We start from the raw sequence: 20,833 nt of genomic DNA, 5'->3' as shown, positions 1-20,833 counted from the left end.
TCCTTTCTTAGCATCTGGCAGAGTTTCAAATGTGCCACAGAATATTTAAGATAATGCAGAGGAGGAAAGGTTGGTGCTGTGACAATCACTGCAGATGTATTGGGTGGGTGGGGGAATCATAAAGGTCCTAAGGACAGAGGGAAAACTGTTGGGTTACACAGTGGGGTACAAAAAGACTACATTACTTTGACACATTGGTTTGAGAACACAACTGTTGATATCTTTGGCTGCAGATTCCTAGTATCATAATTCTTCTATTAAAAAGGGACTTACATCAGAAGTTCTACTAATCTTCGGCAGACTCCAGAGTCAATAACGGCTTGGATTTTATCGTTTGGTCCATCGGATAGGTAAGAGAGGGCCCAGCAAGCATCTGCTAATACATCTGGGTCGCTGCTAAACAACAGTCTTGACAAAACACCTAAGCAGAGACGAACCTTCAGGAGTGTAAAAAGAAGAAGAAAAGGCACGTTATCAGAAATGTCCTCTTTTTAGAAATTTCATATCTGTTGCAAGCAGCTTTCTAAAGAGTTGAAACCATTCCTTTGGTATTAGTTCAGTTCATTCCACAACAAAACAGTCTGACTAAAAATTGACCCAACAATTAAGACTGCAGAAAGGTTGGTTTGTATTGACTTTGCATGAGGAAATACGTTGTTTTAAAGCAATTTATGCCTTTGACCATTATAGCACCGCACAGAGTAGAAATCAGACTCTACCTTGCTGAAATCAGGAGGTGGGTTCTTGCCTCTACAGAGGTTTGAAAGTGCCCAGACTGCATTTCTAGTCGTCGTAAGTCTGTTTGAATGTGTTAGCAGTCTGTCAAGAAAAACAAACAAATCTGAAATAGAATACAGCATCTAAATTACATAAATTATAGCAGAATCACGTGTGCTCAGCAGTAAGTGCCATTGAGTTAAATGGGTTTTACAGGAAGATGTGCATGGGATTACAGCCTTAATTATTCATAACAGTTTTCAGGCTAACCTTTAAAAACCTGAAATTAAGCCTAGCTATTTCCAAAGTTTAGACATGTATAAAATTAATATTTATTGCCAGAGATTATCAGTACTTACTGTAAGAGAGGGGGAAGTATTCCACAGCTCAACACGTAATCTCTACATTCTGCATTGTCTCCAGCAATATTACCAAGAGCCCACACTGCCTTAGAAACAAAGGGATAAATTAACATTAATACATTTTTAAAGTCTTTAACTGCAACTCTTGTACACTGCTGTCTTCACATTACAGAATTAGCATTTTTTTAAAAAATAAAATAAAATAAAACTCAAGAACATATGACAAGAAGCTATGACCTAAATTAAGCTTACTACGATAAAAGAATGGAAAGCGCCACCCTAAGAGTTTACCTCTGCAGCGCAATCTGTTGTAAAGTTGCAACAGAATATAATAAATTAGGCTGCTCGGTCCCAGCACAACAACGGCACCTATATGCCAGCACCAAACACAATCCCAATAGCAAAGGAGCAGTCACTGAAAGAATGAATGTATCAGAAGCTTATAATTGCCATGGATAACTAGCTTGCCAGGGGTATGGAAATCTCATAATACGCGGCATTGTCCAGGTACCTACACTGCATCCCAGGGGCCATTCAAGTGGTTCAGCATGTGCCTATTTTACTGGAGACAACTATCAATGGAGAGTGGCTAAAGCTCCATAAAAGTAAATAAAATTAGCGTGCTCTATCAGGCAGAGAAAAGTTTGTTTTGCCTGAAACAATTCATTTCCGCACGAGAGGCTGTGGTTAAGTAACTTAAGTAAGATTTGTAACCACAGAACCAACCTTGGCTGCAGATCATGGTTAAGGGTGAGAAGCCTTAACCACAATCCCAGCTTCTATCAACCCATTAAGCAAAACTCTGTGAACAAGACTCAGGCTCAGGAAATTAACACTAAGCCACAGTTTAACATTACTTCGAAACCAGATCAATGTGTTGGTGCCAGAAGTTACCTGTTCCTGGACATCTTCATGTTCAGAGTTCAGCAACTTGATAAAAATTGGGACAGCTCCGGTCTCGATTACCACTTTGGTGTGCAGAAATGTCCCAGATGCTATATTTGTAAGAGCCCATGCTGCTTCAAACTAAAAGACAAAAATATAGTTAAATTTAAAAAAAACTGTAAAATATGGATTAAGATTAAGAACATAGGAATAGCCTGCTCATCACAGTGGCCAACTAGATGCCCATGGAAATTCAGCAAGCAGAACCGGAGTACAACAGCCCTCTCTCCATGTTATTTCCTAGGTACAAAATACACTCTGTAACCACATTTTCCATTTCTTGTGATGAAATAAGCCAACATTTTATTTTGAAAGTATATTATTGAAAATAAGTAATGTTGGACTATGATCAGAGAAATATGGGTTGAAATTCCTGCTCAGCCATGAATCTCCCACTGCTAGTCTTGGGCAAATCACTTTCTCGCAGCCTCACAGGATTGTTAAACTGAAACTGATGTATGTGGATACCCTTTCCTGAATGGTGGGAGGCAGATGTAATAGATAAACAGAATAAAATTATTTCACAAGTAGGCTCTGTGGAAGAAGCAAAGAAAGACCATGGCAGCTGCATGAGCAGCCAGAGGTCCAGTCCAATGTTGCCGCCATTTACATACCACTTTACAGTGTTTGTGTATGCATGTTTTGACATGTGTACAATGAAACATTGGGATATCTCTCAATGGAAGTATTCTGCAAAGCTGCTTCATAGATGTACTGGGGCACAGATCACAATCTCTCTCCCACAACCAGTTGTTGTTGTTTAGTCGTTTAGTCGTGTCCGACTCTTCGTGACCCCATGGACCAGAGCACGCAAGGCACTCCTGTCTTCCACTGCCTCCCGCAATTTGGTCAGACTCATGCTGGTAGCTTTGAGAACGCAATCCAACCATCTCGTCCTCTGTCATCCCCTTCTCCTTGTGCCCTCCATCTTTCCAAACATCAGGGTCTTTTCCAGGGAGTCTCCTCTTCTCATGAGGTGGCCAAAGTACTGGAGCCTCAGCTTCACGATCTGTCCTTCCAGTGAGCAACCAGTATCCCTCCACAATACAGAGGAGAGGACTAGAAGCATGTGCAAAAAGCAGAATTCAAATCCTTATTTCCTGATCTCTAATGCAGCACTATTGCTCGTTGCACGACTGCATCAGGCCAGGTGCTGCCTCCTTTATTATTATCTGTTGCATATACCATACAGCTCTTCATTTTTTAAAAAAATAATAATCATCCCAGGGCAGTTGACACAATGTAACATTAAATTTGAGAAAGCAAGTTAACATATACATTTAAGACCCACAAACATATTCAACACAGAGAAAAGCCAATACAGCGGGAGAAAACGTTATCATACAACCATATGACTACAGAAAAAAGTTAACCATGAAGATTTGTTGTTTAGTCGTTTAGTCGTGTCCGACTCTTCGTGACCCCATGGACCATGCAGCTTATGAAGACCCAAAAGCCAAACAAAACAGGCACACTTTCAACTGGCACCAAAACTGAGCCACTGTAAGCACCTGTTGCACCTCCAGAGGCAGGAAATTTCAAATGTAGGATGCTACAATGGAATAAAAGCCCTTCAGGCTCCACCCAAAGGCAAAATTACAAGGAAAGTCAACATGGCTACCTTTAATTTGTATTTTTTATTGTGTGTATTTGTCTCTGCATGTCTGGTATGTCTGAGAGAAAAAAACACCAACATCTCCCAGCAGAAGGATCTGAATTCTTCAAATGTTGACATTTTCCCAATGCCTTAGCACATATATTATTAAGCGAACTCACCTGAAGAGTGCAATTGTCATTCTTTTCTAGAAATTTCACAAATCTCTGCACAACTCCTGGTTTTTGTATGACTTCATCTATTGGAGGATTAGGTTCTGAAAATAAAGGTTAATTAGACTGATTAAAACAAACGTTAGGCCAAAGTTCAGCTTGGAGCAGGTTAAAGAAGACAGGAAGGTGCAATTAAGGAAACAGGTAAGCAGCAGATATAGCTGCTAGGCTCCTGGGTTTGGATGAAGAATTCCAAATAACTGTCTCTGTTACTCATAGGGATATAATAAAGGTAAAATGTTGTTAAGACCTCCCTGGAGTAAAGTAAAAATATAACAGATTGCCCAGTCAGCAAAGGAAATAAGCTAATGTTATCAACCAAGAAAATCTAGTTGATTAAACAATAAATCAGCTGGAAGATGACCAATCATGTACTGTATATAACTGTATAACCTCAGTGAGTGAGCACAGATGCAAACGGTTAAAACATGAAGAGGCCAGCTGGGTTTGACCAAAGCTGCTGCTTGTCCAATTTTCTAGTTATGAGACATATGTGTCCGAGAAGCCCATAAGTTCTCCTCCTTTCTTTGCTCCTCCATACAACTCTAACATTAATAGTGCCACTGAACACAGGAGGTTTGCAGCTCATAGCAATTGGTAAACTTAGCCACAATTCATTCATCCTATCCTTTGTTGGATCAATGGCTAGTCTGGCAAGGTGGGGGGAAAGTCTCAAAATCACGCTCGCTCACACAGCTTCCACAAATTCCAAAAACCGGCACAGGCTTATAGAAGCATGTATATATTTTTGGCAGCTAACACTGGAAATTCAGTTGGCTCAAGGGACAAAAGCTGCCCACCAGATGCTTCCTTTAAGCCAAGCATAAACCTCTATAATAGCTACAAGGAAAGGAGGTGGTTCAAGCTTAACCCACCCTTTTGGCCAGAGCGCATTGTGGCAATTGAACACAGAGTGCCTTTGCCCCTTGATCCCAAGACAAGCTCCAGTGATAAATGTTGAAAGTGAAAAGGGAGGGGGAAGTAGTAGCAATCTTTCTTTGTCCCTCAAGCCATTGCAGGGGCTTGATTACTTTGTGGCCATGGGTGCTCAGCTCCTAAACCCAAAAGGAACCTCTCATGGGGCCCACCAGCATAATCCTGTGGTTGGGATGTGTGTGCTTGTGAGCAAGCAGAGTTCCAAATTCTTTTTGTCACTAGTTCAATTTATGGAAATAATTTCAACACAGTTGATACAAATAACATTACTGCAGTAACAGAACACTCAACTTTGAGTACATCCAATAAAAACAATTAGTTTTAAGTCCCATACAACAAACTAGATGAATTATTGGAGCTGCAAAGGACAGTGGGATATTAAGTGAAGCGTGCAGTTGCTGTCCTGCTACCGTTTTGTTTTGTTTTCACAGAGTGACTTTTGGCATTCAGCCATCATTTCTGAATGAATACAGGCACTCATGTGATGAAAAACACAGACCACAGTCCAACAAACTGTATTTTAAAAATAAATCTGTTCTTCCCCCCCCCCCCAATGCAATTTGAACCCATGGGAATAACATTCACAACTTCCAGTTTCTATGGAAAAAAATACAAAGTACCTTTAGAAAGCAGTTTTCTAAATCTTTGAGTAGCTGCAAGTTGTTGGTCGGGATCTTCTGAGAAAACCATCTGCACCATATCACAGGTAATGACATCTTCCTAAAAAGTAAAAGTAAAAGATTATCACTCTGACATCTTTCAGCTACAACTGTCAAAATGCTCTGTCTGTTGGCGGTAATTTACCTCAGGAATAGGCACTGTAGAGCTCACATCAGGATCCTGGATTGGACTTTCTTGCATCAACTCTTCATTTCCCAGTAGAGCAACATTTCTGCGTTTAAATAACTAAGAAAAAGAATCAGGTTTGTTTTCAGATTGAGGAGGGAGAGAACTGCATTTAAAATTTGTTTACATAAATAACCCTCAACCACCTCCATTTCCAAGTTGTTCAAACACGAAAATCATTCACATCCTCTGACAGCCTCTTTAAAATCAGGGATTTCAATAAAAGTTTAAGTACACACCCAGTTACATTTTAACCCAATTTGGTAATGGTCATAGACAATGCTGGAAATAGCGTGAAAAGAGCCAGATCAAATTTTGCAGAAGAGGGGAGACAATACATATAATTCCACAACCTGAACCTGATCTCAGTCTTGGCTTCCACTACATGTCTGAACTGGCCCCAGAAGGTTTCCAGTTTAGATGTATTACACAAACTCCAAAATTCAACATTGTAAACCTAAAGCTATTTTATCTAGTAGATAATAATTCTCTGTTTTGAGAGTTAGATTTTGGTGGGGGAAGGGAAAGGAGGGCAAATCTACTGTGGACCAATAACTTATTGTCCTGATGTGGCCTATTGCATTTTTCAAACAAATACAGTTCTGACACCAGATGCTGAGAACAAACAGAAGACGGCAAACACCATCATGTTCTATTTGTGTCCAAATGCACCTGGCAGGCTACTGAAAAACAGCTGCCCTTTGGCTGATCCGCAAGGCAATATCCTCTACAGTTAAAATAAAATACCTTTAAAAACTAACACTACTTTTCTAAAAGCCAAACCCAAATATATATGCACAATAATCACTTACTGTAAACATGGGTCTATATGCAAGTAGAGCAATACCACAAATAAAAACACAGTGGTGTGTTAGCAAATAAGGGCTTTCTTTGGGTAGTAAAAACAACTGACAGTACATCAGAAAAGCCAAGCTTTTGTCGGCTCCCTAATGCCTCTTGGTTTAGCAGACCATGGTAACATACTTCCATATGTATAGATGCACAGTTCTCCTAAACTGAATAATGTCACTTATTTATCTACAGATATTTTATTCTGCGTCAGCCAAAAAAAGGTGGCTAACAAACAAGACAATCACTAAACAACAAATGATCACTAAACAAGACACACATTTAATAACAAAATCCTATGCACCATCTATGCAGAAATAAGTCCCGCTGAATTAAATGAGATTTACTTCCAGGTAACTTGGATTGCAGGCATAGGGCCAGATTCAACTAAGTTGTTGTGCTAGAGGAAGCTAGTGCAATGACTACTCCTGGCAAAACAAGGCTTTCCCCCTGCTGACACCCCCCAAATCTGCTTGGGAGCATCAGGAGACCGACCCCCCCCCCCCGAAAAGCACAAGGGAGGAAAGGAAGTGTGCTCTGTCTGGCAAGCAAAAATGCTTGTGCTGATGGAATGATCACCTTAGCGTGATACCAAATCCCTCCCATAATCTTTAAAGACTTACTTGTTCTTCCCTTTTCTGTTTACGAAGCTGAATACCTTCCTCTTCTCTTCGCCGCCGCATCTCTTGGGGATTGAGGGCATTGTTTTTATAACTTTTCATTCTGTAGTGATCCTTTTCTGGGCTTGCCATGGTATCTACAATAAAGAGCAAGAGAATTGATTGCATTTCCTTCTCCGGACTGCCAGTCAAGTCCAAGGTAACAAGAGGCGATAACCTAGGGCCAACCCACACCTCACATTTAAAGAACATTCAATGCACTTTGAAAACATACTGCTTCCACTAAAGATCCTGGGAACTGTAGTTTCCCCCTCACAGAGCTACTGTTCTAAGTGCCCTTAACAAACTACAGTTCTCAGGATTCCTTGGGGCAAGTCATGTGCTTTAAGTGTGTGCTGGATGTGCTGTAAATATACGGTGTGAATCTGGCCCTAGAAAGAATATATGAATATTTACTGTTCTACATATTATTATGTCTGTGTAGGCAACATCAGCATGTAACACAGGAATTTCTGCTACTACCAGATACAGCTTTACAATACATGAACAAGCAGATGGAACAAGTCTCCCATGAGGAAAGATTGCAGCATTTGTGGTTTTCTTAGCTTCAAAAAAGGGCACCACTCCTGAGGGGGCACTACCACCTGTTGCCACCAAGCATACTTCAAACAGAAAGGGTACATGGGGCAGAAGATCTTAAACAAGATATTACAATGCGTTCCAATTTACAGGAAGTTGATGGAAATCTATGTGAATGTTTCTGACATGAATTGACATCACAGACCTAATTCAAAGACAAAATGTTCAGAACACCTCAGATACAAGGATCTTCAACTGAATCACTTCAAAAAATCAGGTGCTGGACACCAAATGTATAGTTAGGGTTGCCAGTGGACTAGAAGAAACTAGCCTTTAACTGTGGCTTGATATACAGTAAGCAGGAGGAAGCTTGTCACAGCGCGTGCATCACATGCTCAAGTCCTCACCTCAAGCTGCTGTTAACAAGACACAATTACAGAAAGTGGACGGAAAGTTGGCACCCCCATACTGTCTAAAAATTACGGGCAGCTTTTGAATAAATCTGCTCGCCATGGCAAGTGTGGTGCCACCCTCTGGAAAGTGTGACCAGCAGCACTGTCTTCCCATTTTGAAGCTGCAGAGGTTTGTGGAGATTGCTGGACTGTTGCACCATGACACCACTAGCTCCAAAGTTGGGAGGAAGGCTGGGAATTGTTTGACAGCTGCGTGGCTGAATCACCCAACACAGCCTTGGTCTTTCAGGGCCAGATCTACAAGTCCCAGGGCCCTATGCTGACATGTCCCACTCCCAAGACGGGAAAGAGAGGCAGGAAGGTGCAGGATTAGATTTCCTCCCTGAAGGAGTGCAAAGTGGCAGGTGGTCCCCTTGGCAAATGTGGAAAGGGGGTCACATTGGGCGCTGCTGCCTGAAGGCTATTGGGGCGTCTTAGTCACCAGGGACCCTCCTGGCCTCCCTCCCCCCCCCCCGCAATGGTTTTGGGGGCTTGACAGGCGCGACGGGAATTCTTAGAATTCTAGAGCGTGTGAAGAGTGTCGTTTTTGTTGTTTCCCGCAAAAAACCTACCCCTGCCCTACGTCCTGCCTCAAAGGCAACCAGCAAGTACAAATCAACAAAATCAAACGGGCAGATTCGGGGGGGGGGGGGAGCCCGTGCCAGGGGAATCCCCGACAAAACAAGACGGCGGAGTCCCCGCCTCGTGGAGCACCAGGACCAGCAAGTAGGGGAAGATCGCGTGAAGGAACGAAGGTAAGAATAGCACTTGCAAACCAGTTATTAATATAGGCAGATATATATGCGCGCGTGCGTGCATATGCCCTATATATACACATATTTGCTCGGAAATGAGTCCCACCGATGTCAGTGTGGATTACGCGCACAGGACCGCAGCCATGAGTTGCCCGTGGCCTTTCCACCCGAACGCAACAGCCCAGAAAGGGGGTGGGGAGGGGGGGTGCAGCACTGTCCCGCACGCCTGTGGGTCGGGAGGAGATAGGGCAGCAGCGCCAGCGTCCTTTAAAGAAATAGGGATGCGGAGGCAGCAAAGCGCCCCTTGCATTTTGAACCACCCTCCTTTCCTCCCGCCACCCGGAATCCAGTGGCAGGAAGGAGCTCGCCCCGCGCCCCTTCCTTCACACTCACGCACCCATTGCGGGCAGCCCCCCGCCGCTTTCCCCTCCGCAGAGCAGCAGAGCGGGCAGATTCGCCGTCCAAGATGGCGGCTCCAGGCGCGCCGAAGCAGCCGGTCCCTCCTCTTCTATCTCCCCTCCGCCCAGCACCACCCGCGCGCCAACGCGCGCGCGCGGAGGGGGAACGGAGCCGCCAATGGCGAGAAACGGGGCTCGCGGTTCTCCCGCGGCCCACGGAAGGCACGCCCATAGAGCTAGGCAGCAGCGGAAGAGCGACATGCGGCTCTCAGCGCGCGGGTTGACTAGGGGACGTTTTGCTCCGCCTGGGGGGAAAAAGCAGAGCGCAACAAGGCACAGGCGTGACGGAACGCGGAGAGTGCGCATCATGCAGCCGAGCTCTGGACCGGGCTGCTTGGTGATCGAAACCACCAGAATAACCCCTTCCCAGCTACCCCTGATAAGAGGGAGATAAAGGGGCTCTCCTGAGAGGGGTGGAAGAAGGAGTCGGTCGGTTTCTATCGTTGCAGGGAAGCGATTAATTGGCTCGCAGTGCCGGATTTATAAGCTAAACAAGCTATAGCTTAGGGCCCCACTCTTGGGGCCCCAAAAAATATAAAGGGGGAAAAACTGGGTGTAAATTTCCAAAATATAAGATTAAAAACATATAAAACCTACATACAGCAACTGTGTTTTGTGTTGTGTAGGCTCCTATAATGTAAGTCATGGGCCATGCCTGCTAGCCTGCTCCCTAAAATATCACCGGTTTGCTCATTTCTATATATAGGGTGCCTATATTATGCATGGACTAGTTGCATATATTCATATAGCATATATTCAACACACTAAAACCAGCGACAATTTGTTGTTGAAAAAGGACAGCTGGACATATAAAGGGCTCCGTTACTTTGTCTACTTAGAAGCCCTTTTGTGTCCCATGACACTCCTACCTAATTATACTTTTGAGAGCTTCAAAGAGGAAACTAAATATAAGCAAGAAAGAGAGCTCTGTAGGTCAGTTTTCCGCCACCTGGTACCTTACTGGATATTTTTGGGTTGCAACTGTTGCATGACTTTCAGTCCAAATCATATCCAGTAGGTTGCGGAAAACTAAAAGAAGTTTAGTTTAGAAGTTCGTTCTCTTGCTTATACTTCGTTTCCTTCGTGGAATTCTGCAGGAACCAGCATCCTTTCTCCGCAACCAGATGATGCCTACGGGAACCCTGCTTGGCAGGGTTTTCCTGCTTGGCAGGGGGTTGGACTCGATGGCCCTTGTGGTCTCTTCCAATTCTATGATTCTATGGAAGTCCGCGCAGGCTTGGTAGGATGGGAGCTGTAGCTCAGAGCATCTCAACGGCACCTCGTTGGGGAAAGCCAACATAGACTCTTCTGGGGAGCGTGCGTAAACTGCGCGTGCGCAAGGGTCGGGTTACACAGCGGCTGCCTGTGAAACGAAAGTGTAGGCTTGTTTCCCTTTTTAGTAAGTCTAGGAGTCACGTGAGAGGATAGAGCCGGGAGAGCGCGCGCGCGCGGCTGGGCGACGTACGCGGTGGGCTCCTGGCAGCCGCGGTAGGTGTCGAGGTGTTTATATCCGCCTCGTGCCAAGGGGGCGTGGCTCCCGCCGGGAAGGGCGCAGAGATGGAGTTCTCCGGCAAAGCCCGGCAGGGACAGCAGCGGCTTCTGCAGGGGGCCCCGTCCGCTGGCGCCCGCGCCCCGCCGCCTTCTCCCGCCCGCGGTGAGTGAGACCTGGAGGGATGTCGCTTCGCATTTCGGGGCTGTCTAGTTTGAGAATGAAACATTTGCGTGCGGAGTGTCGAGAGAGACCTGCGACCTCACATTCACACGTGCGAGTCGCCCGCTAGATTGATATGCACGTGGGAACCGTCTCTGGTCGGAATATGGGTCTGGCTTTATAAACGTCAGGCGCTTATATAGTATGTAGGGCAGCAGGATCCACCGTGCTCTCGTGCTGCCTATGACCATGAGAGCAGAGCCTCTCTCAGTATATATATATATATATATACTGTGTGTGTGTGTGTGTATATATATATATGCCTATGAGCTCCCATGCTCATATATATATGGGGTGAGAGGCAAAAGGAGCTTGGCCCTCATTTCTGAACTCTTTTCATTAATATATATTGTACTCTTGTTTTTCCTTTGCCCATACACAATATCTTCAAAGCACACTAAAAACAGTCTTTCTCTTGGTCTGAGTATTGCAGTTTATTCCTCACAGAGTTACAATTTTAAGGCAATGGCAGCTCCAAGCCATCTAGCACTCGAGCAGGCACTACCAAGGGACTTCCCCAAACTTAGAACTGCCTTCTAGATATGAGTTTAGCAAGCAAGCGTTTCTTTCCAACAGAAGAATATGCAATGACCTCATCATTTACTCTTAATACTTTGCTTTAATGCAGAAAATGGCCAGGAGCTGTATGAATGCCCAATGTGTCACCTTGTTTGTACTGATTACCCAATTCTGCAGGAACATGTTGAATTACACTTGGAGGAATGCACCTTTTTAGAAGGTAAGGGGAAGATTCCAAAATAGGAAAGACATATTTTGTGTATTGACGAAAGATGTAATGTTTCATTCAGGAGAAGCTGGTATTATCCAAATAATGCAAGGTAACATGAAATCATATGATTTGGAACTTCATATATCATGCTAAAAAAGTAGAAAACAATGCAGTATAACAACAACACTTTCAGAACTGGTAGCAAGTTTGTTTTGTATGTCTCTTTCCTCTAATGCTAGAGTCTGTATCAGTAGAGACACCTAAATAGCATATATCTGTGCCCTGGGTGGATAAAAAACTGAATTAAAGAAGACATTTGAGGAGTCGATTAAAAAAAAAAACACATATTTTTGTTTTTTAACATAGCACGGTTAAATCTGAATACAAGCATAAGCAACTTCTTAAAAGCCGAATCAGTGGCCTTCAAACAAATGTAATGAGTTAAGGCTGCCTTAAAAGAAATATCTGTTTTGGGCACAAGTGAGGTACTTATCATGGTTTTAGTACTGGGAACCAAGGATTGGTTAGTCACCACAGGCACAGAGATCCAGGCCCTGGATCTACAATAGTGTTTATATTTCATTGAGAGGGTTACCATTTTGGTGGACTCTGCAACTTGACCAGTTCCCAAATTATCAATATTTCCTCTCCCTAAGCAAACAATAACAATTTACCTTTCATCTTAGGAAAATAAATTACTCTACCAAGGAATTAAATTACTGGTCCTCGCTTCTCAAAAATGCTGGGTCCTTAGCTAATCAGACAGGTACAAATGGGCTGCAATGAGCAAAATATCCAGAGCATTCGCTACTATGCATTTGTGGGCTCAGGATGGGTGTGGAGCAAGGCATTACAGATATGCTGTGTAGAGGAAATGAAAAAGAAAGCAGCAAGGTTAGACAGACATATATTTTGTTCATTTACAGCTAAATAGAGCATTCATATTAATGTGTTTAACCAATTTGTATGTATCATTATATCTCAACTACAAGTGAGAAGCTGGGTTTAAATCTGTGATCTAGGTGACTATGAATGGTATTAAATAATACATTCTGCCTAGGAATGTAGGTAAGTTGCAATTCTGTACACACTTTGCTAGACGTCAGCCCAATATAAGCGCAATGGGACTTAGCTTCTCAGTAAATGGACATAGGATTGTTCTGCAAATTTAAAACATACAGGTTATTAATAAAAACCTGGAATTTTCAGAAATATTCAACATCATCAAATATGGCAGGTCTTCTATGGCAAACGTAATGTACAACATAACCAATTGTTATGTGGCTGTAGCTTTGAAATATTCATTAGACTTTTATTTTATATAATATTGCATGACAGTGGAAAGAAACTTGACTGACCTAGAATTGGCACAGCATCTCCAGAATGAGGAAGACAGGCAAAGAAGAGCAGCAGCAGCAAAACAAGAAAGAGAAGATTTCCAAAAGCTACAGGTGTGGTATCGGTGTTATAGTTGCAATGTACTTCGGTATAGCTTGTAAATATATGGAGTGTTTTGTAAATGTGTGATGCATTTAAGTATTTATTTTGTGCACAAAGAATTAATGTTTATCGTTAAGTGTCTCTTGGTAGCAGTTGGTTGAGCAGAGAGCCTAATGCCTTTGGTCAGGATGCATTTTATAAGCTAGGTCAGAGGTTCCCAAACTTTAAAAGGAAAACTATAGAGACAAGTGTGCAGAGACTTCCAGCGTTCAGAGGTTGCAAGTAGAAATGTGAGTAATTTCTCTTTTGAGAATTCATCACAAAGAATGACTCTGTAGATAATTGGCTGTTTCTTATTAATTATCATGGAATCTCATGCCTAGGTTTTTCAAGCTGTACTACCCTAGTTCAGAAGCAGTACAAATTGTAATATTTATTATTTCTTTAGGGAAATACCATAAAGAGTGCATATGAGTGAGTGTGTGTGTATACCATAAAGTGTGTGTGTGTGTGTGTGTGTGGATATATATAATTTATTAAGTTTATTAGTCACTTGTTCTCTAAAAGGTCCCCAATAACATTGAAAAATACATACATAAATACATCATATCATTGAAAAAGGGTATTCTGGTTATAGTTACTACAAAGGTTACACTTAACTCTTAAATGGGCAGCTTCGTGTTCTGAATCGACTTCCATGGTTCTCTTGCATTCCCTGCTCTGTGCAAGGTTGAAGCAGGATTGCATGCGCTAACAATTCTTCTTTCTCCAGGAACTGCTAAGACTTTTTATTGCTTAAAAGTATAATATATCCTTAACAGAGGCAATACGGCTTGGATGGCTCAGGAGGATATAAGCAGCAGTCACTAAAAAATATGGAAAAGGAAGTGGCTTTTGGGAGAATGACCCCATCTGACTATCACAGGAGAAAAGCTGACATGATGGAATCTCTGGCTTTCGGTATTGATGATGGAAAGACAAAGACATCAGGTGAGTGATGTGTGAGTTTCTTCAAAGGTCTGACTGAGGTGTCTAAAAATCATTTTGCCAAAAGCCATTGTTCAATAAGTGTGCTGCAGATTGCAAAATAATTTTTTTCTGCCTGCAGAGAAATAAGAGTATGGACCTTTAGACAGGAGCTAAAATTGGCGATTCCTACAATCCATATTAAAGATAATGGCTCTCGGGTAGATTTAAAGTCACGATTCAAAAATAGGTTATAAATTGTCTAAATTTTTTATCTAAATACCATGACAAATTTCAAAGTAGAGAACTGGCAGTCATCATCAGTGGCGTAGCGTGGGGGGTGCCAAGGGTGCCGGCCGCACCGGGCGCAACATCTGGGGGGGCGCGAGTCCAGAGGGAAGGGACAAGTTCTTTCCTCCGCCGGGCTCCCTGCAGCCACCGCCAGCCTTGCGCCCTAGCGCACGGGCGCCCCCCGCCGCCGCTGCGGCTGCGCTCCACTCACTGCTTGCAGGAGGAGCAGCCGCTGCAGCAGCGCCGAAGCCGCCACCGACGCCTGGCCGGCACGGGCAGTCTCCGCACCCTGACGCGCCGCCGGGCCTCGCCGCGCCCTGCGCTCCCCAAAAAACTCCGAGAGGAAGCCGGTGAGCGGGCGAGGCCCGGCTAAGCCTCTCGCCAGCGAGTTAAGGGGCTTTCGGCTTTAAAAGGATTAGCTTGGGAAGGGGCGGGGGGGCTGCTCGCCGGCAAGCGCCTGCTCCGTGTTTCCAAAGGCGCTTGCCATCCGAGGGACACGGAGCGCTTGCAAGGAACGGGCTCCGTGGAGCAGGTTAGGAAGAGATTCACGATCAGGAGGAACTTCAGGCTGCTTTCAGCTTTGCGCGTGGAGATGGGCTCCATGGCCCCGGCGGACGGGACCCTCGGGGCTTCTCCGGAGGGACAGAGGCTGCAGCTGGGCTGCCCGGGACGGAGGGCTGCGTGCCCGGGTGTCAAGTCGCAGCCTGAGCTATTCTGGGGCTCCCTTGTGACTCAGCAGCAGCGCCGGTGCAAAGGGGAAGCGCCGCGCCAGAAACTGGGAGCGGGGCGAGGGGAGAAGGCAGGTGATCTCCACGGGCTTAGCCAGACGGGCTGCGCAACGCCCCCGCTCGGTCCCACCAGCCCAGCCCTGTGGGCCCTGGCAGGGTTGTTTTGACAAGGAAGGCACGAGAAACCCGTCTGCAAAGGGGGAAGGGCCGCGGGAGCAGGTGGCAAGCCCCGGCTGGCGGGGAGGGTCAGCGGCATGGGAGGCGCGCCCCTGGGCGCGGGAGGAACAGGCCGGAGGTGGGAGCGCTCTCCGCGCCTCAACTTGGAAGCAAACCTTCCGCCCTTCTGCCAGGCAGCAGCTCCCCACGACTGAGGCCGTAAGCGGGACATGCCCCCGGGGGGGCAGCAACTGGTCTCCCAGAGGCCCCCTGCCTCTGGTCCTCTGCCAACATGTCTAGCCCCTTTTTAAAGAATGCTTTAGCTGAGATTCCTGCATTGCAGGGGGTCGGACTAGATGACCCTCAGGGTCCCTTCCAACTCTCCACCTCTAGGATCTATAAAGCCGCCTAAAACGAGGGATCACCACAATCTGTAGCTGCAAAGCTGTAGCTTGAACGGCCTTTTGCTCCCAGCCTCCCACCCATTCTGCCCCTTCCCCCTTCTAAAAACGTTGTAACCTTTCTGCAAGCACAACTTTCATAATCCCCCTTTGGTTTTGCCAATTTGAAAGTAGGCAGGGAGAGACAGGGGTTGGGTTTTTTGCTTGTTTGTTTTTAAAGTGACAGTATAAAAGAGAGTGGTCAGTTATTGTTATGTTTCCAAAATAAAGGTTTGTTTGTGAAGAATCATTTTTAACTGACAAACAACGTATTTTAAAGGGAAAAACCTATTCCCTACATTGCATCATCATACTGAATAAACTGCCAGATGGGTGGGGTATAAATAATAATAATAAATAATAATAATAATAATAATAAATAATAATAATAATTATTAATAATATATAATCTCTATGTGTGTGGGAGTTTCAAAAGTGTCAAGGATAAACAAAGTATTTTATAAAGGGTCTCATTACCTTCCTCTCCTGGGGGGAGGGGGAGAGGTCTGGAGGCTGCAGTGTCCACCCCTCCCTTTGCCCCTGGATTGCAAACCAGCCATCTATCATGTTTCCTGGGCCACTTCCTGTGGGGCACTTGCCCCTTCTCCCTACAGCCCCATCACTCTTGCTCCTTGGGGTGCTCAGGCTGGAGAATATAACTCTTAACCTTGGTCCTGGGTTTGAGTCCCCTGTTGGGCAAAAGATGGGGTTGGACTAAATGAGCCCTGTGGTCCCTTTCCAACTCTGCAAGGATGATTAGCTCCTTCGGCCTACACTTCTCAACTGAGCAGCCTAATAGAACCATAGAAAAGAGACCCCCCAGGGCACATGGAGCCAGTGGCGTAGCGTGGGGGGTGCAGGGGGGCCCAGCCGTACCGGGCGCAACATCTGGGGGTTAGGGGGCGCAAATCCACGGGTTAGGGGGCGCAAATTACTTGCCTTGCCCCAGGTGCTGACAACCCACGCTACGCCACTGGTCATCATGGTTTTTGCCAACCTTCACAAATAGTAACAGGAAACATACTGCAGTTCTCTGGTGTGTATGGTAGGCTTGCTATCTAGCTAAGGGTGAATTATTTCATAAATTTTTCTCAGTAATTATGACCAAATGCTGTCTTGTTTCTGCTTGGTTCGCAGTATCTTTATATATTACACCTGTAATGATTTGACACCTTCATTAAGGAAACATTCTGCTTAAATAAAGCTGTACAGTGGTGGTGACTGGCTGTTTGCCTTGTCAGCCCTTCAAACTTGCAACCTCCTTGTCTGACGGCACAGTGGTGATCACAGGTTTCACATATTATATCTTTACTCTTGGCTTCAGGCAGTTCTTCTCTTGCGTGACTACTTTGGCACTCTTGTGGTTTTTGCCAGATTTTTCACCTTTTAACTATTGTTTTAGCTTCAAAATTGAAATAATCATTAAATTCACTCGTGCTGTGTGTCACTTAATTTGCACTCTTAGTTGCATGTGCCTTAGTCTCTCTCCATTCACCATAAGGCCTTGGACAGCTTGCCTAACACAGGATAGTAAATCTATAGCTGACGAACAGGCTTGGAGCCATGTCTTCTGTCAGCATGTTAAACTATTCACTACTTGTTCCCTGCTCTTTGTACAGTTATGTAGAATTCGGCAGTCATTATTACTGGCTGCATCTTGCAAATTGTGTGACTGTTGTTGAAGTATCATCAGTAAATAGACTTGCATAAACTTAAGTCTCTTTCTCTCCCTATCTCCCCTTTTTTAAATCAGGAATTACTGAAGTACTGTGCCAGTATTATCAGAATGAATGTAAAGACATAAAGCGTGTATGGCTTTCTACAGGAGTAGATCACTTCCATTGTTCTTTAGGAGACAGAGGTTGGGGCTGCGGTTATAGGAACTTCCAAATGCTTCTTTCTTCCCTCTTGAGGAACAGTACCTATGAAGAGTGCTTGAAAGGTGGGTATTTTTGCATGGAATTGTGCTGCCAGTGGCACATTTGCCAGCCTGAGCGCTTGCTAAAAATGTGTTCCTATGCTGGCGTATATTACAATATCTGCAACATATAGGTTAAAAATTGGTGGATACAAGAACAGTTTTTTTCAATTTTATAGATTGAAAATGAGCCTGCAGAATATGAACCTTTTCCTGTCCAGATCATACCTTCCTTAGGTCTTACTCGGGCTCAAGTTGACGGGAAGTCCTTCCCACTGATGTCATTTTTTGCTGGAAATCTTTTATGTCAAACAAGAGGAAGTAATTCCCCGACTGTAAAGGCCGTCCCACTTCAGGACACTTAGAAATCTATTGTAACTTTGCTTTTGCCTTTCCATAGCTGCAACTTGAATGTTGTCCCGTTGTTGTTGTTGTTTTAGATAATTCATCAATTCCATGCATTCCAAAAATTCAGTCCTTGATTGAAGATGCTTGGAAAGAAGGCTTTGACCCACAAGGAGCTTCTCACTTCAACAGCAGATTACATGGAACTAAGGCATGGATAGGAGCATGTGAAATTTATTCACTTTTAACTTCTCTCAGGATAAAGTAAGTGCTGCCTATTAAAGGAAGTAAAAAGGTTTTAGTTCTAAGCACATGACACCAATTATGAGAGTGATTTTATGTGAATATCACAGAAATTCAAGTTCATACTGGTCCTATGTAGAGATGGCATTTCCAGGAGAATAAGAACATGAAATACTTAAGGGAAAATTGTGTTGGCAATTGGTCAATCAGTTGCCTAGGTCCTTCCTCCTTGCATCTTTCCTCACAACTCTCTTTTTAAAAGAAGATTGCTACTTCCAAAGTTCTTCCAAGTATAAATAGTGCAAAGTTATTGCTTGCTATACCATGCTTTCATTTCAATGGCTTGAGTTTTATACCAAGAAAAAGTATAAGCTGTATATTTATAAAACATATATATCCTGTTCATTAGTGTTTCAAATCAGGGCAGGTAACAATTAGGTAGTAAAAAAAGAAGAAAAAGGCCACCCAGATTAACATTGATGGGTTTTTTTTAAAGTATCAAGTAAAAGATCAATCTCACACTAGGGGGAGCTGTGTACTTGAAGTAAGATGTGCAACTACAAACTCACAAATGTGACCATTGTTCTTACTGCGCAGACTAAAGAATTATAACAGAGGTAGAACTTGGTGACTAATGCACTAAACAAAAGACGCTATCTGACATTGTAAACTAACAGTTTATAAAGGCTTCATTTAAACTGCCTTATAGGTGTCAGGTCATTGATTTTCACCAGCCAACAGGCCCTGCAGGAACACATCCTCGTTTGTTGGAGTGGGTTTTCAACTATTACTCGGCAGACAAGGAAAACAGTGCAAAGGTTGTGTGTACTCCCAAGCCACCAATCTACCTTCAGCACCAAGGTCAGCGAAACTTTCCACTTCTCTCTTTTCTAAACGTGAAGCTGTGTTACTCATGTATTACTGGTGTCCCCATGTCGTTTTTTGTTTTATGAATTATGCTTCCTGGAAGAGCAGCGGAATGTCTTCTTAACTGTAATTCTCAAATATAATTGTATTATTTATTTAATAAAATTTATACACTGCTCAGTTGTAAAAACAAAAACAAAAAACCTCCTCAAAGTAGTTTACAAAAGATTGTAATTGTAGACCACAAGCTTAACATGAGTCAACAGTGTGATGTAGCAGGGGTGGAAAAAAACAAATTCTATTCTTTCCGATATCTGCAGCATAGCCTCTTCTGTAACATAACCCCCCCTGCCTCTATTACTAAGATATGTCAATGTTCTGCTAAGCCATATGGCTCCAAGCTAAAGTAACTTTTATACTTTCTGAAGGGAACATAACAAAATTATAGTGTCCCAATCAAGGGAAATCATAGTAGTTCTTTATTCTGCCTTGGTCAGACCACACCTGGAGTACAGGAGTCTGGAAACCAAGCTTTATGAGGAACAGTTGAGGGAGTTGAGTTATGTTTAGCCCAGATCAGGGGAGACTGAAAGGAGATACGATAGCCATCTTCAAATATTTAAAGGGCTGCCACATGGAGGATGGAGCAAGTTTGTTTTCTCCTGCTCTGGAGGCTATAGTAGCCTGAACCAATGGATTCAAATTACAAGAAAGGAGATTCCAACTAAACACCAGAAATAACTTTCTGATACTAAAAGCTGTTTGACAGTGGAACTATCTCCCATGAGAGGTGGTGGACTCTCCTTACTTGGAGATTTTAGGCAGAGGTTGGATGGCCATTTGTCATGTATGTTGTAGTTGAGATTCATGCATTGCAGGGGGTTAAGACTAGTGGGGTTGTGGGTTTTTTGGTATATTAACAGATTTGAGGGGATGGTCTGTGTTATGAGCTGCTTTGAAAGAGAGAAAATGGTAGATTTTTAAAATAAAACTTACCTGAAAAAGACATTTATACAAGTAATTTGTTTTTATAACAATTACAATCATCTGTATTGCAATTCTGTACAGCAGTTTGGGGTTTTGCTTAAGGGGTTTGTAGACGGTGTGTTAGCAGTAATGTATACTTGATGGGTGTGTTTTGGTGTGTGTTTTCTTTAAAAAAATAGGTCATAGTCGTACTATTATTGGAATAGAAGAAAGGAAAAACAAAACTGTGTGCCTACTGATGTTTGATCCAGGTTGCCCCTCACAAGAGATGCAAAAACTCTTAAAAGGCATAGATGGGAACAGTCTCAGATTGCTTCGAAGATTTGTGGGCAGCTTAAAACATAAACAGTATCAGCTTGTGGCCATAGACGGTGTACTGTCAGCGGAGGAAAAAGTTGTGAGTATTTCAGATAAGAGCCCATCTGATTAAATATCTTAGTGATCTACTGCGGTGTGAGTAAAAGTGGCAATGCTAACTCTTGTTTGTCTCTCACTTAAGACTCGTAGGCAGGCTTCTCAGCGCTTCGTGGCTCAGCGGATTTCTTGAAATTAGGAATCCTGAAGAATATCAAGGAAGCTGCAGGAGAGATTCTGGTGCATTCACACACGTTCTTGAACAATGTACATAAAACTTTTTAAGACTTAAAAATAAACGTTGGGGGAAA

General features: G+C 43.6%; 2 protein-coding genes and 1 long non-coding RNA gene across 5 annotated transcripts in view; 1 reads left to right on the top strand and 2 right to left on the bottom strand.

Moving 5' to 3' along the window:
* The window catches only part of KPNA5 (karyopherin subunit alpha 5), a 21,074-nt gene extending 11,555 nt beyond the window's left edge, over positions 1-9,519 (bottom strand). The window contains exons 1-9 of the mRNA XM_081187716.1: positions 9,286-9,519; positions 7,106-7,239; positions 5,592-5,693; positions 5,408-5,507; positions 3,801-3,895; positions 1,974-2,105; positions 1,077-1,165; positions 720-819; positions 274-437 (exon numbers count right to left, since the gene is read on the bottom strand). Coding sequence (XP_081043842.1) covers positions 274-437; positions 720-819; positions 1,077-1,165; positions 1,974-2,105; positions 3,801-3,895; positions 5,408-5,507; positions 5,592-5,693; positions 7,106-7,239; positions 9,286-9,289 — 920 coding nt within the window. The 5' untranslated portion in view covers positions 9,290-9,519. The remainder of the gene's footprint in view (positions 1-273; positions 438-719; positions 820-1,076; positions 1,166-1,973; positions 2,106-3,800; positions 3,896-5,407; positions 5,508-5,591; positions 5,694-7,105; positions 7,240-9,285) is intronic.
* Positions 8,784-20,833, top strand: ZUP1 (zinc finger containing ubiquitin peptidase 1). 3 transcript variants are annotated; one of them, XM_081187761.1, is made up of 9 exons: positions 8,784-8,888; positions 11,686-11,796; positions 13,126-13,238; positions 14,049-14,217; positions 17,562-17,750; positions 18,167-18,335; positions 19,024-19,175; positions 20,348-20,565; positions 20,668-20,833. In XM_081187761.1, the coding sequence occupies exons 2-9, from the start codon at positions 11,715-11,717 to the stop codon at positions 20,713-20,715; spliced, it is 1,140 nt and encodes a 379-aa protein (XP_081043887.1). In that variant the 5' UTR covers positions 8,784-8,888; positions 11,686-11,714; the 3' UTR covers positions 20,716-20,833. The 3 variants fall into 3 exon arrangements, with proteins under 3 accessions (XP_081043887.1, XP_081043888.1, XP_081043886.1); XM_081187762.1 differs by lacking the exon at positions 8,784-8,888 and adding an exon at positions 10,645-10,663; XM_081187760.1 differs by lacking the exon at positions 8,784-8,888 and adding an exon at positions 10,792-11,000.
* On the bottom strand, positions 19,320-20,338 carry LOC308583657. The gene is made up of 2 exons (XR_014006318.1): positions 19,615-20,338; positions 19,320-19,495 (listed from the first exon to the last, which is right to left on the bottom strand). It is a non-coding gene; the product is annotated as an uncharacterized lncRNA (long non-coding RNA).

This window comes from Podarcis bocagei, assembly GCF_964188305.1.
Source record: "Podarcis bocagei genome assembly, chromosome: 3".
In the NCBI taxonomy this organism is placed as follows: Eukaryota; Metazoa; Chordata; class Lepidosauria; order Squamata; family Lacertidae; genus Podarcis; species Podarcis bocagei.
The sequence above is the reverse complement of the archived record's forward strand: the minus strand, read 5'-3'. Positions and strand labels throughout refer to the sequence as shown.